General features: G+C 56.1%; 1 protein-coding gene and 1 long non-coding RNA gene across 5 annotated transcripts in view; one reads left to right on the top strand and one right to left on the bottom strand.

Moving 5' to 3' along the window:
- Positions 1-9,465, top strand: part of LOC105487141 (dipeptidyl peptidase 9) — a 51,047-nt gene extending 41,582 nt beyond the window's left edge. For 2 of the 3 annotated variants that reach the window (XM_071086892.1, XM_071086893.1), the window contains 4 exons: positions 815-967; positions 1,608-1,750; positions 4,548-4,659; positions 8,144-9,465. In XM_071086892.1, coding sequence (XP_070942993.1) covers positions 815-967; positions 1,608-1,750; positions 4,548-4,659; positions 8,144-8,236 — 501 coding nt within the window. In that variant the 3' untranslated portion in view covers positions 8,237-9,465. Of the gene's footprint in view, positions 1-814; positions 968-1,119; positions 1,255-1,607; positions 1,751-4,547; positions 4,660-8,143 lie in introns of all 3 variants that reach the window. The other variant, XR_011617573.1, reaches the window with a different exon arrangement.
- Positions 4,835-12,962, bottom strand: LOC139360279 (uncharacterized). Of its 2 annotated transcripts, none has more exons than XR_011617574.1 (3): positions 11,691-12,962; positions 5,689-11,095; positions 4,835-5,598 (listed from the first exon to the last, which is right to left on the bottom strand). It is a non-coding gene; the product is annotated as an uncharacterized lncRNA (long non-coding RNA). The 2 variants fall into 2 exon arrangements; XR_011617575.1 differs by having other exon boundaries at positions 4,835-5,785; positions 11,026-11,095.
- Positions 12,963-13,022: the final 60 nt, after the last annotated feature.

Below are 13,022 nucleotides of genomic sequence, written 5' to 3'. Positions count from 1 at the left end.
AAGTTGTGCCGACAGTGGTGATGACGACGATGGTGATGGCGACCATCGCAGCCCCTTTCCGCTGCTGGAACAAAGCCCCACAGCCTGGGAATTTATAAAGAATGAAAGTGTCTCAGTTCTGGAGGCTGGGAGGTCCAAGGCCAAGGCAGGGCTGTGTCGGGGAGGGCTGCTCTGTTCCCAGGAGGACGCTTGGTTGGCACACCTTCCAGAGGGGCCCTGTGCTGCCTCCTACACGGCAGAGGGGTTGCGAGGGGCGGAAAAGGCGTGCCCTGCCTCCATCAGGCCCGTTTATAAGGGACCCTCATCCCATTCACATGAGTGGGCCCCATGGCTCAGTCACTTAAAGGCCGCAGTGGAGATCTCAGCACGGACTTCAGAGGGGATGCCAGCATTGAAACCGTGGCAGTGGCGGTGGTGGGATGTGGCTGGTAGTGACGACGGCGACGGCACCAGCCATTCTTTGTGCCCTTGCACATGCCTGGGCACCCCTGTCTTTTTCTTCCTCGTGCCCTCTGGAAAACGGGTCCTCTTCCTGTTAATGTCCCTGTATTAGGGATGGGCAAACTGAGGCCCTGAGAGGAGACGTGGCTCCTAGAGCCACTCACCTGGGAGGTGGCAGAGCAGGGTGGCTGCTGGATCTGTCCAGCCACCCAGATAGCGGGCAGGGTTGGCAAGGCGTGGAGGGACAGGGGGTTTCCAGTGAGCCACTTTTCATCCAACAAGGAGAGATGCCCTGAAAGGAGCAGAGTTGTCACTGCAGGGGAGGGGCACACCGGGAGGAGGCCACTGAGAGGTGCCCGGCTTCATCCCTCAGGGCCAGGTGGAGATCGAGGACCAGGTGGAGGGCCTGCAGTTCGTGGCGGAGAAGTATGGCTTCATCGACCTGAGCCGAGTTGCCATCCATGGCTGGTCCTACGGGGGCTTCCTCTCGCTCATGGGGCTAATCCACAAGCCCCAGGTGTTCAAGGTGAGTCCCACCCCTGGCCGGCCTCAGCCGCGCCCCTCCCCGCCCCCTTCCCCAACTACGCCGCGTTTGCCCACCGCCCGCGCCACCCGGAGCCCACCCCCCGGGGAGGCGCCTCGGCAGGGGCCTTGCCACGTGGCTGTTTCTCCCCGCAGCAGCCCCACGGGGCCGAGCCCCCCTCCTCATTGCCCGCCACCGCCGACCGCAGGATGGCATCCGGCTGCACAAAACCCCGCCAGCAGCTCTCTGTGGGAGGCTGAGCCCGGGACCCCGGCCTCGGATGGGCAGAGGTGGGGCATGGTGTGCAGAGCGGCGGGGGGGCCCCAGGCCGGCGGCAGTCAGGGCACTGCGGGGCGGCGGCGATGAGGAGGAGGAGGAGGCAGACGGGCAGTGGGACCCGGCCCTCTGCGGCGGCGGGGAGGGGCCGCACCTGCCCGCCTGTGGCACCCTGCCCAACCCCGAGCCACGCACCGTCCACAGGGGCCACGCGGTCTGAGGGCCCCTCCCTTGCCAGTCCCGTGTGCATGAGCGCTCCTCACGGGCTCCAGGGCGGCCTCGGGACAGCGGCTGATGCTGGCTCTAGGACCCGACGCCTGTTTCTCTCTCTCTCCCTCTGCCCCCATCTGTCTGCTGTGTCCCTCAGGTGGCCATCGCGGGCGCCCCAGTCACCGTCTGGATGGCCTATGACACAGGGTACACTGAGCGCTACATGGACGTCCCCGAGAACAACCAGCATGGCTATGAGGCCGGTTCCGTGGCCCTGCACGTGGAGAAGCTGCCTAACGAGTAAGGCCGCTGCCCTGCCCTGCGGTCCTCCCTGGGGCTTCTGCACCCCGGCACCTGCTGTCTCCATCAGGTGTCTCCTGCCCCAGCCAGCCCCACCCCGGGAGCCTCAGGCCATGCTCCCACCTCTGCCCTGCGCTCCTGTGGTGGTGTCTGCCTGCATGTGCCTCACAGTCCCCTCCTGCCCACCTTGCAGGAAGGGGCACCTGGGGATGCTTGTCTGGGGAACGAGTCTCCCAGCCCTGCCCTGGGGAAGATGAGGGAATTCGAGTCACTGCTTTTCACAGGCAGGCATCCCCCACTCCCCTGCACTGCATCCTGCACGGGGCCCCATCACAGCCTCTGTCTTGTGCTTCTGGACATAGATGTCCACAGGGCCAGGGACCAGCTCAGATGTCCCATTTTGTGCTTTTAACATGGGTCTTATTCTCTGATGGAGAGAAAACAGTGTTCCCATTTTCTGGCACGTCTCCAGAAAATGTTCCCTGGAGTCCCATGCAGTCACCTGGAGGGTTAAAAATCTGCCTGGGCACGGGCCAGGTGCGGTGGCTCACGCCTGTAATCCCAACACTTTGGGAGGCCGAGGCGGGTGGATCACGAGGTCAGGAGATTGAGACCATCCTGGCTAACACAATGAAACCCCATCTCTATTAAAAATACAAAAAATTAGCCGGGCGTGGTGGTGGGCGCCTGTAGTCCTGGCTACACGGGAGGATGAGTCAGGAGGATGGCATGACCCCAGGAGGCGGAGCATGCAGTGAGTCAAGATAGTGCCACTGCACTCCAGCCTGGGCAACAGAGCAAGACTCCGACTCAAAAAAAAAAAAGAATCTGCCTGGGTAGTTTGGGAGGCCAAGGCAGGAGGATCGCTTAAGGTAGGAGTTCGAGACCAGCCTGGCCAACATGGTGAAACCCCAGCTCTACAAAAAAACATAAAAAATTAGCCAAGTGTGGTGGCACATGCCTGTAATGCCAGCTACTCAGAAGGCTGAGGCAGGAGAATCGCTTGAACCCGGCAGGTGGAGTTTGTAGTGAGCCAACATCACGCCACTGCACTCCAGCCTGGGCGACAGAGAGAAACTGTCTCAAAAACAGTAATAATAACAATAGGCCAGGCACGGTGGCTCGCATCTGTAATCACAGCACTTTGGGAGGCTGAGGTGGGTGGATTGCTTGAGGTCAGGAGTTCAAGACCAGCCTAACCAACATGGTGAAAACCCGTTTCTACTAAAAGTATAAAAATTAGCCAGGTGTGGTGACACACACCTGTAATCCCAGCTACTCAGGAGGCCGAGGCAGGAGAATCGCTTGAACCTGGAAGGGTAAGGTCGCAGTGAGCTGAGATCACCCCACTGCACTCCAGCCTGGGCAACACAGCAAGACTCTGTCTCAAAAAATAATAATTTATTGTGGTAAAGTTCACAGAACCTAAAAGTCACCTGAAAGCAGCCCTCGGTGCATTTGCAGTGTTGTGTGGCTGCTCCCTGGCTCCAGAACCTTTCCAGTACTCCAGCGTCAGACCCTGCTCCCCTTCCTTAGCAGTCACTCCCCGTCCCGGGACAGCCACCAATCTGTGCTCTGTCTCAATGGGTTTATAAGTTCAGTTAATTTGGATGAATGTAAACTGGAATTTCAACAGCGACGTGTGGCCACTGGCTCCCATATCGGACAGGAAGGGCTAGGGCAGCCGATTCTGGTGAGGCCACATGTTGGCCTCACCAGTAGCCCAGGCCATACTCCAGACCACAGAGAGCAGCAGACCTAGGTGGGTTTTTGTTTTGTTTTGTTGAGAGAGTCTCACTCTGTTGTTTGGGCTGGAGTGCAATGGCTTAATCTCAGCTCACTGCAACCTCCACCTCCCAGGTTCAAGCAATTCTCGTGCCTCAGCCTCCTGAGTAGCTGGAATTACAGGCATGCACCACCACACTCAGCTAATTTTTGTATCTTTAGTAGAGACAGGGTTTCACCATGTTGCCCAGGCTGGTCTTGAACTCCTGGCCTCAAGTGACCCACCTGCCTTGGCCTCCCAAAGTGTGAGCCACCGTGCCCAGCATTTTTTTTTTTTAATCATAGCTCATTTTGCACCCTCCCAGGGTTCAGGTGATCCTCCTGCCTTAGGCTCAGCTGGACCACAGGTGTGCACCACCACGCCTGGCTAACTTTTAAATATTTTTGTAGAGACAAGGTTTTGCCATGTTGCCCAAGCTGCTCTCAAACACCTGGACTCAAGCAATCTACCCAGCTTGGCCTCCCAAAGTACTGGGATTACAGGCATGAGGCACTGCACCCGGCCTGGGGTTTTAGTTTTATTTTGTTTTTTCAATTTAATTTAGAGATGGGGTCTTGCTCTGTCACCCAGGCTGGAGTGCAGTGGTATGATCATAGCTCACTGTAGCCTCCACCTCCTGGGCTCAAGCGATCCTCCCACGTCAGCCAGCCGAGGAGCTGGACTACAGGCGTGTACCGCTACTGAATCTTTTTTTTTTTTTTTTTTTTTTTTTTTTTGGAGACGCAGTCTTGATCTGTCGCCCAGGCTGGAGTGCAGTGGCGCGATCTCAGCACACTGCAACCTCTGCCTCCCAGGCTCAAGCAGTTCTCCTGCCTCAGCCTCCCAAGTAGCTGGGATTTCAGGCACCTGCCACCATACCTGGCTAATTTTTTTAAAATATATTTTTAGTAGAGACGGGGTTTCACCATGTTGGCCAGACTGGTCTCAAACTCCTGACCTTGTGATCAGTTAGTTCCCTTCCTACCCCGCAGACAATCCCTGGCCTCAGACCCTTACCCCTCTGTTTACCAGGCCCAACCGCCTGCTCATCCTCCATGGCTTCCTGGACGAAAACGTGCACTTTTTCCACACAAACTTCCTCGTCTCCCAATTGATCCGAGCAGGGAAACCTTACCAGCTCCAGGTGGGTGGCCCTTGGGGGCTTCGGCCCCTCCCCGAGCCGACAGAGCCCTGGAAGTGGGGGGTGGGGTGGGGCGGGGCGGGGTGGCTTCCCACTGTGATCAGGGGTTCCCTGGGGGATCTGGGGCTCCCAGCCCCCCACCCCACTGCCCCATGCCCCTGCCCTCCCAGCTCCCGGGGCCATTGATGGATCAGTCCTGTCTTGACAGCTCAGGGTTCCGCCTGCCTTCGGTGCTGGGAGCACGGGGTCAGGGGCTGCCACACCCACCCCTGCTCCGGGCCTAATGGAGGGAGGAACCCTTACCGAAATTGCCCCACAGACGGACTTTATTTGAAACTGAGAAATTGCGTAGAAGAAACCGCTGGGTGCTGAAGGCCCTAGTAGGCTCCTTACTAAGGGGCTGGGGCCAAGCATTCCTTGAGGAGGCAGCAGTGAAGGGTGTTAGAGTGGAGCCAGCCAGGCTTAGGGGACCGAGCGGGAGGAGAGTGGGGGGAGTGGGTGGAGCCTCGGCAGCAACGTGGGGCTCAGTCTAGGTGGGCGGGGCTTCTGCGCTAAGGGGTGGGCATGGGTTATGGGCGGGGCCTCTGGCGAGGGGGGTGGGGCTTCTGCAGAGGGACAGGGCCTCAGTATTGCGGTGGGTGGGGCTTCTGCAGTAAATGGTTGGGCTTGGTGTGAGGAAGGGCCTCTGTAGTGAAGAGGGTGGGGCTCGGTCGGGGAGCAGGGCCTCAGTGGTGAGGAGGGTGGGGCTTCCACTGTAGAGATGGGGGGCCTCAGTGAGGAGGGTGGGGCTTCTGCTCTAGAGGGGCGGGGCCCCGGGGGGGGTTGGGCTTCGGCTGGATTTCCATCTGAAGGTGATGGGAGGTGTCCCGGCCCTGTGAGCAGAGTGTAGAGTGGGGCGGCTTGCCGTTTGACCCACATTTCTCTGGCTGCTTTGTGGACGGCCTGTGGGGGACAGTGGGACATGGTCCATAGTTGTTCCAGCAGGAGATTCGGGAGGTATCTTGGAGGCAAGAGGGCCAGGTTTTATTATACCTGTGGACTGCAGACAATTTCTGCTTCCTGGGCGCCTCGGCATGCTCTGTCCGGTGGGGAGCGCCCTGTTGCCTTTCAACAGAGTCGGGAAATGGGGCTGCAGAGCAGGAGGGAGGCAGAGCCGCCTTGTGGTGTGATGAGCTGATCTCTTGGCAGTACCCTCCACCAACACCCTACATCCCAAGCAGCCCCGGGGGTGATGTCAGGCAGGGCTGGAATAGAACTTCAGATGTCTCTTCCCAGCCTGAGACCCGAGCCCACTGCCCTCCCAGCGGCCAGGTAGCTGGGATAGCATTTACTCTTACACCTCGTTTCTGCATCTTTGAAACGGACATGATAACTCGGCCTCCTCGGAGGCTGCTCGGGCCAAAGTCTGTCAGAAAAGCATTCAGGCTGGGCGCGGTGGTTCACGCCTGTAATTCCAGCACTTTGGGAGGCCGAGGCGGGTGGATCACTTGAGACCAGGAGTTTGAGACCAGCCTGGCCAACATGGCAAAACCCCGTCTCTACTAAAAATACAAAAATTAGTCGAGTGTGGTGGTGGGCGCCTGTAATCCCAGCTACTCTGGAGGCTGAGACAGGAGAATCGCTTGAACCTGGGAGGCAGAGGTTGCAGTGAGCCGAGATTGCACCACTGTACTCCAGCCTGGGCAGCAGAGCGAGACTCCATCTCCAAAAAAAAAAGAAAAAAGAAAAGCAAAGCATTCAGCACGCAGGGTGGGCCCCAGGTCCTGTCTCACTGCCTCCCCACAGGAAGTGGAACGTGAGATGAGACAGGCCGTGGGGTGGGCACATGGCATTGTGTGGGACAGATAGAGTGCACTTCACCTTCTGTTTCAAAGACCTCAAAACATCTGGACCAGGTGGCTGGCGGCCCCAGGCCCTCTTTGTGCACAAATCACATTTGTCACATGCCGGGCCTTGGGCTTGGTTTGGAAGCTCACTGGGGAGCCAGACAGCCCCTCTCTCTGCCCTCTTAGGCCAAGAGGAAAAAGTAACCAGGCAGCTGGGACCCAGAGTGGCATAAAGGCATGGGCACAACATGTGCATATGGCTGGTGGCAAGGGCAGTAGAGTCTGCCCCAGGGAGTGCCAGTGCCTGGGTTGGGGAAGAAGTGGGCCCTTGAGGTGCCTGGGGCAGCAGGACCTGGAAGCTGCTCTTGATGTCAGACTGGCAAGTCCTTGCAGAGGTCTAGGTTGGGGATGGTGTCATCAAACTCGTGATTCATCCAGGGATGGATTAAAGAAGGCAAGAGTAGGCCGGGCGTGGTGGCTCAAGCCTGTAATCCCAGCACTTTGGGAGGCCGAGACGGGCGGATCACGAGGTCACAAGATCAAGACCATCCTAGCTAACGTGGTGAAACCCCGTCTCTACTAAAAAAAATACAAAAAACTAGCCGGGCGAGGTGGCGGGCGCCTGTAGTCCCAGCTACTCCAGAGGCTGAGGCAGGAGAATGGCGTGAACCCAGGAGGCGGAGCTTGCAGTGAGCTGAGATCTGGCCACTGCACTCCAGCCTGGGCGACAGAGCAAGACTCCGTCTCAAAAAAAAAAAAAAAAAAAAGAAGGCAAGAGTAGAGGAGGAGAAACCAGTGGGTGGCTTGGTGCATTCCCAGGGTGATGGGCAAGGGTGGGGGCCAGGAGCCTAGAGAGGAGGGTATGGTTCAGAAACCCATCTCACTGGCAGGAGGTGGTGTAGATGGGCCACCTGCCCCTGCTGCCAACCAGTCCCAGAGTTCTTTGTGGAGAACCTGGGGTTATTTTCATGCCTTGGTCCTACCAACCCCTAGGGGGCAGTGGGGAGCTATAGGGGTTGTCCATCAGTGCCCCCAGAGCCCTCGTTCATGGCCAGAGGCAGGACCTGCACCCACTGTGTGGATCCACCCCCGGGCCTGGTGTTGGCTGGGCCAGGTCTCAGGAGCCTGGGGAGTTCCGTCTCCCTGCCTGCCTCTTGGCTTGATCCCCCCTTGGGTGCTAAGAGGACCCAGAAAACACTTCACAAATCCTCAGAGACAGCTGTCCTAAGGCCCAGAGCTAGTCGCATGCCTTTTGGAAAGTGGAAATGGCGCGAGACCAGGGCACCAGATGTTCCTGAAGCTTGAAGCCTCAGCCACCTCACCCACAGAGATGAGCTGCTCACCCGTCAGCAGGTTTGGGGGAAAGAGGCACACGGTTTCTTGCTAAATCTTTGCTCTGTGCAAGCGCATACTGCAAGGTGTTTGTAAACTTTGTCTTACCAAACCTTCCCAAAGAGTCTGTGAGGTCCGGATTCACCCCATTTTTGAGAGGGGCCCAGAGTGACACTGCAAGTCAACAGCCGAGGTGGGATTCAAACCCAGATCCGTGGGCCTCAGAGCACCTGGGCACTCCTGGATGCCCTGAGCCAGAATAAGGGAGGAGCCTAGGACGAGGAGGGGTCCGGCCACGTCCCCCAGCCCTGCCTCCTGTCTTCCCACAGATCTACCCCAACGAGAGACACAGTATTCGCTGCCCCGAGTCGGGCGAGCACTATGAAGTCACGTTGCTGCACTTTCTACAGGAATACCTCTGAGCCTGCCCGCCGGGAGCCGCCACATCACAGCACAAGTGGCTGCAGCCTCCGCGGGGACCAGGCAGAAGGGACTGAGTGGCCCGCGGGCCCCAATGAGGCACCTTGTCCCGCCCCGCGCTGGCCAGCTCCAAGGAGCCGCTGCCTTCACCGCCCCGACGCCTTTTATCCTTTTTAAAATGCTCCTGGGTTTTATGTCCGCTGCTTCTTGGTTGCCGAGATAGAGAGATGGTGGTCTCGGGCCAGCCCCTCCTCTCCCCGCCTTCTGGGAGGAGGAGGTCACACGCTGATAGGCACTGGAGAGGCCAGAAGAGACTCAGAGGAGCGGGCTGCCCTCCACCCGGGGCTCCCTGTGACCTCTCGGTCCCCTGGCCCGGCCAGCCACCGTCCCCAGCACCCAAGCATGCAATTGCCTGTCCCCCCTGCCAGCCTTCCCAATTCATGTTTGTGTTTTGTTTGAGGGGATATTTTTCATAATTATTTAAAAGACAGGCCGGGCGCGGTGGCTCACGTCTGTAATCCCAGCACTTTGGGAGGCTGAGGCGGGCGGATCACCTGAGGTCGGGAGTTCAAGACCAGCCTGACCAACATGGGGAAACCCTGTCTCTACTAAAAATACAAAAAATTAGCCGGGCGTGGTGGCTCACGCCTGTAATCCCAGCTACTCGGGAGGCTGAGGCAGGAGAATCGCTTGAACCTAGAAGGCTGAGGTTGCGGTGAGCCAAGATTGCGTCATTGCACTCCAGCCTGGGCAACAAAAGCGAAACTCCGTCTCACAATAAATAAAAAACAGAAGACAGAAAGCAAGGGGTGCCTAAATCGAGACTCGGGGTCCACACCAGGCAGTGGGGTTGCAACCCAGCACCTGGTAGGCTCCATTTCTTCCCAAGCCCGAGCAGAGGGTCATGCGGGCCCCACATGAGGAGCAGCCAGGGCCCACAGGGGGCACCACCTGTGGACAGCCCTCCTGTCCCCAAGCTTTCAGGCAGGCACTGAAACGCACCGAACTTCTACGCTCTGCTGGTCAGTGGCGGCTGTCCCCTCCCCAGCCCAGCCGCCCGGCCACATGTGTCTGCCTGGCCCGTACACACCGGGGGTTCCGGGGTTGGGAGCTGAACCATCCCCACCTCAGGGTTATATTTCCTCCTCCCTTTCCCTCCCCGCCAAGAGCTCTGCCGGGGCGGGCAAAAAAAAAGTAAAAAGAAAAGAAAAAAAAAAAAAAAAAAAACAAACCACCTCTACATATTATGGAAAGAAAATATTTTTGTCGATTCTTATTCTTTTATAATTATGCGTGGAAGAAGTAGACACATTAAACGATTCCAGATGGAAACATGTCACCTGCCTGAGGTTCCTTCTAAGTCCTGGGGCTCCTGAGTGGGAGGGGCTTCCGGGGGGCAATAGACAAGACACAGCAGAAGGGTACTGCCATCTTCAAGCACTGCGGGGGTGCTGGGGCTGCCTGGGCACCATGCCCTGATCAGACTGACCCAAAGAGGATGGCCCCAGCCACCTGATGAGGGTAGTCCTGTCCTTGCTGGTCTAGGAAGGTCTACCGGTCTCCAGGGACTCAGCTCTAGCTGTCATGTGTGGCCTGGTCTGACCCCCCGGGCCCAAATTGCAGCATCCTCCATGCTGGATCCTCACCTGGCTGACGCCTCCTTTTCTACCTGAGACTCTGCACCCTGAGAACCATGACAAGCCAAGGACCTCCTCACATTGTCCCAACAGCCAAGACACCCAGGGAGACCCTGTTGGCAATGCGTGGGGCATCTGGGCTCCGTTTCTAACAGCAGGGATGGACTGCCCTGCTTGATCCACTTGCTCCATCCTTTGGAAATTTCCACTTAAAAAAAAAAAGTGGGCTTAAAAAAACATAAAAGGCTGAACGCGGTGGCCCACACCTGTAATCCCAGCACTTTTGGATGCCAAGGTGGGTGGATTCCAGCCTGGGTGACAGAGCAAGACCATGTCTCAAAAAAAAAAAAAAAAATGAAAAATCTGATATTCGTGTGATCGAATCTTGTCCTTTAGGTGACAGATTTCATGTCATGATTAGTGGGATCTGTGAAATAATTTGCTGTTTGCTCCTCTGTCACCCAGGCAGGAATGCAGTGGTATAATCACAGCTTACTGCAACCTCGACCTCCTGGGCTCAAGTGATCCTCCCACCTTGGCCTCCCAAAGTGTTGAGAAGTGTTGAGATTACAAGAGCCACTGTGCCCAGCCTTGTTTTCTTTTTCTGTTTTTTTGTTTTTTCTTTTGACACAGGGTTTCACTCTGTCACCCAGGCTGGAGTGCAGTGGTGTGATCTCGGCTCACTGCAACCTCTGCTTCCATGGCTCAAGTGATCCTCTGGCCTCAGCCTCCCAAGTAAGTGGGACTACAGGCACAAGCCATCATGCCCAGCTAATGTTTTTGTATTTTTTATAGGGACGGTGTCTTGCCAGCTTGACCAGGCAGTTTTTAAAATCCTGAGCTCAAAGTGATCTGCCTCCCAAAGTACTGGGGCCAGCCTTGTTTTTCTTTTAATCCTTTTAGTGTGATGATTTGTGGTGGGTGGGGGAAACTTGGGGCTGAAACCTTTCTGGAAAGAACACACACAGGCATGCACACACATACACACAACCTGCCTGGGTTCAGCAGCGGACTCCCAACAGCTCACAACTGAAATTCCTTGTTAGCAGCAGAGCTTGGCTATGCATCGAATCCTTCATGGTGACAGGCTGAAAGCCGAACACCGTGGTAAGGTAATGGGAACTCCATCAGTGGAACCGTGCTGTGTCACTCACCTAAGGAGCAGGGCTGCACTGTGCTTGTCCAGTTTATGGAGACAGTGTCTCATGGGTCTGGAACAGACAGCTGCATGGAGGAAGAGATTTGTTTGTTTATTTATTTATTTTTATTTATTTTTTTTTTTGAGACGGAGTCTCACGCTGTTGCCCAGGCTGGAGTGCAGTGGCGCGATCTCGGCTCACTGCAAGCTCCGCCTCCTGGGTTCACGCCATTCTCCTGCCTCAGCCTCCTGAGTAGCTAGGACTACAGGCGCCCGCCACCGCGCCCGGCTAATTTTTTGTATTTTTAGTAAAGACGGGGTTTCACTGTGGTCTCGATCTCCTGACCTTGTGATCCGCCCGCCTCGGCCTCCCAAAGTGCTGGGATTACAGGCTTGAGCCACCGCGCCCGGCCTGTTTGTTTATTTATTAAGACGAAGTCTTACTCTGTCACCCAGACTGGAGTGTAGTGGCATGATCTCAGCTCACTGTAACCTCTGCCTCCCGGGTTGAAGAGATTCTCCTGTCCCAACCTCCCAAGTAGCTGGGATTACAGGCGACCACCACTATGCCCAGCTATCTTTAAAAATATATATATATATATATGAGAAATATATAGGAATGGGGTCTCACTATGTTGCCCAGACTGGTCTAGAACTCCTGAGGTCAAGCAATCCACCTACCTTGGCCTCCCGAAGGGTTGGAATTACAGGCATGAACTCCCGTAACGCCTGGCCAAGAAATGTCCTAAGGCAAGCAGGTATCCCAATTTAGAACAGGCTGCCACTGCAGAAAGGCAACTGGCTTGGACTTCTGTCATTGGCAGAGGAGTCAGCCTCCACTGGGATCCTTCTCACCTCCCTGGGGCTCAGCTTTGGAGTAGAGTGATTTACTTCCTCGAAGGGTGCATTATAACCCATCTTAGGAGTCATCTCTGATGTTTTCTCTCTGGATTCTGTCTTTTTGCCAGTTGGGAAGAACTGGAAACACCAGTTTAATTCTTGACCCTCCAGACCTGGCCACTGGTGTTTTCTTAAAATGTTAAGGCGTCTGTAATCAAAGAATGACTTCCCAAAACTTGGGATCTAATGATAGCAACAGCTAGAATATATAATTCTTAGTTGATTCGTCCTGGTGTGGGAACTTCATTCCCTCACTTAATCCTCCCAACAACTCCTTGAGGTAGGGATTATTTTCTTTTTAACTTTTTATTTTGAAATAATTTTAGCCTCCCAAAAAACCTGCAGAAACTGTAGGGTTTCCTAACACGCTTCATCCAACTGCCCCTAATGTGAACATCGTCTGTAACCCTAGGACAAGCCAGTTTATCAAAGCCAGGAAGTGAACACCCACATAATCCTATTAACAAATACACAGGCTGGTCGGGCTTGATGGCTGACACCTGTAATCCCAGCACTTTGGGAGGCTAAGGGAGGCGGATCACTTGAGGTCAGGAACTCGAGACCAGCCTGGCCAACATGGTGAAAACCTGTCTCTACCAAAAATACAAAAATTAGCCGGGCGTGGTGGTGCACACCTGTAGTCCCAGCCTCTCGGGAGGCTGAGGCAGGAGAATCACTTGAACCCGGGAGGCGGAGGTTACAAGTGAGCCGAGATCGCGCCACTGCACTCCAGCCTGGGCAACAAGAAGGAAACAAAAGCAAGTATCCTGCTTCTCATCCTACTTTCCCCCCGCTAATTTTGAATATCCATGCACACACATCTTGACTGCAACGATTATGAGAAGTTCGCTTAATGGTGACCTTCGATTTCCCTCACTCCCTGTACATTTCCTAACTGAAAGAGCTGCAGTCAGCCACACGGCTGGTGAGGGATCCTGAGCCCCCGAAACGAACTCCATTACCACCTGAGGGACCCTCCAATGACCGCCCGGTTACGCAGGGTCCCTAGGGGGAAGCAGCCCCTCGGCAAAGTCCGGCCCCCAAGATGGCGGCCCCGGGCGGGGAGCGCCAGGTCACGTGATACAGCCTACGCCGACGTGGCGTCCAGCGGAC

The sequence above is a fragment of the Macaca nemestrina genome, chromosome 20 (assembly GCF_043159975.1).
Source record: "Macaca nemestrina isolate mMacNem1 chromosome 20, mMacNem.hap1, whole genome shotgun sequence".
NCBI lineage: Eukaryota > Metazoa > Chordata > Mammalia > Primates > Cercopithecidae > Macaca > Macaca nemestrina.
The sequence above is the reverse complement of the archived record's forward strand: the minus strand, read 5'-3'. Positions and strand labels throughout refer to the sequence as shown.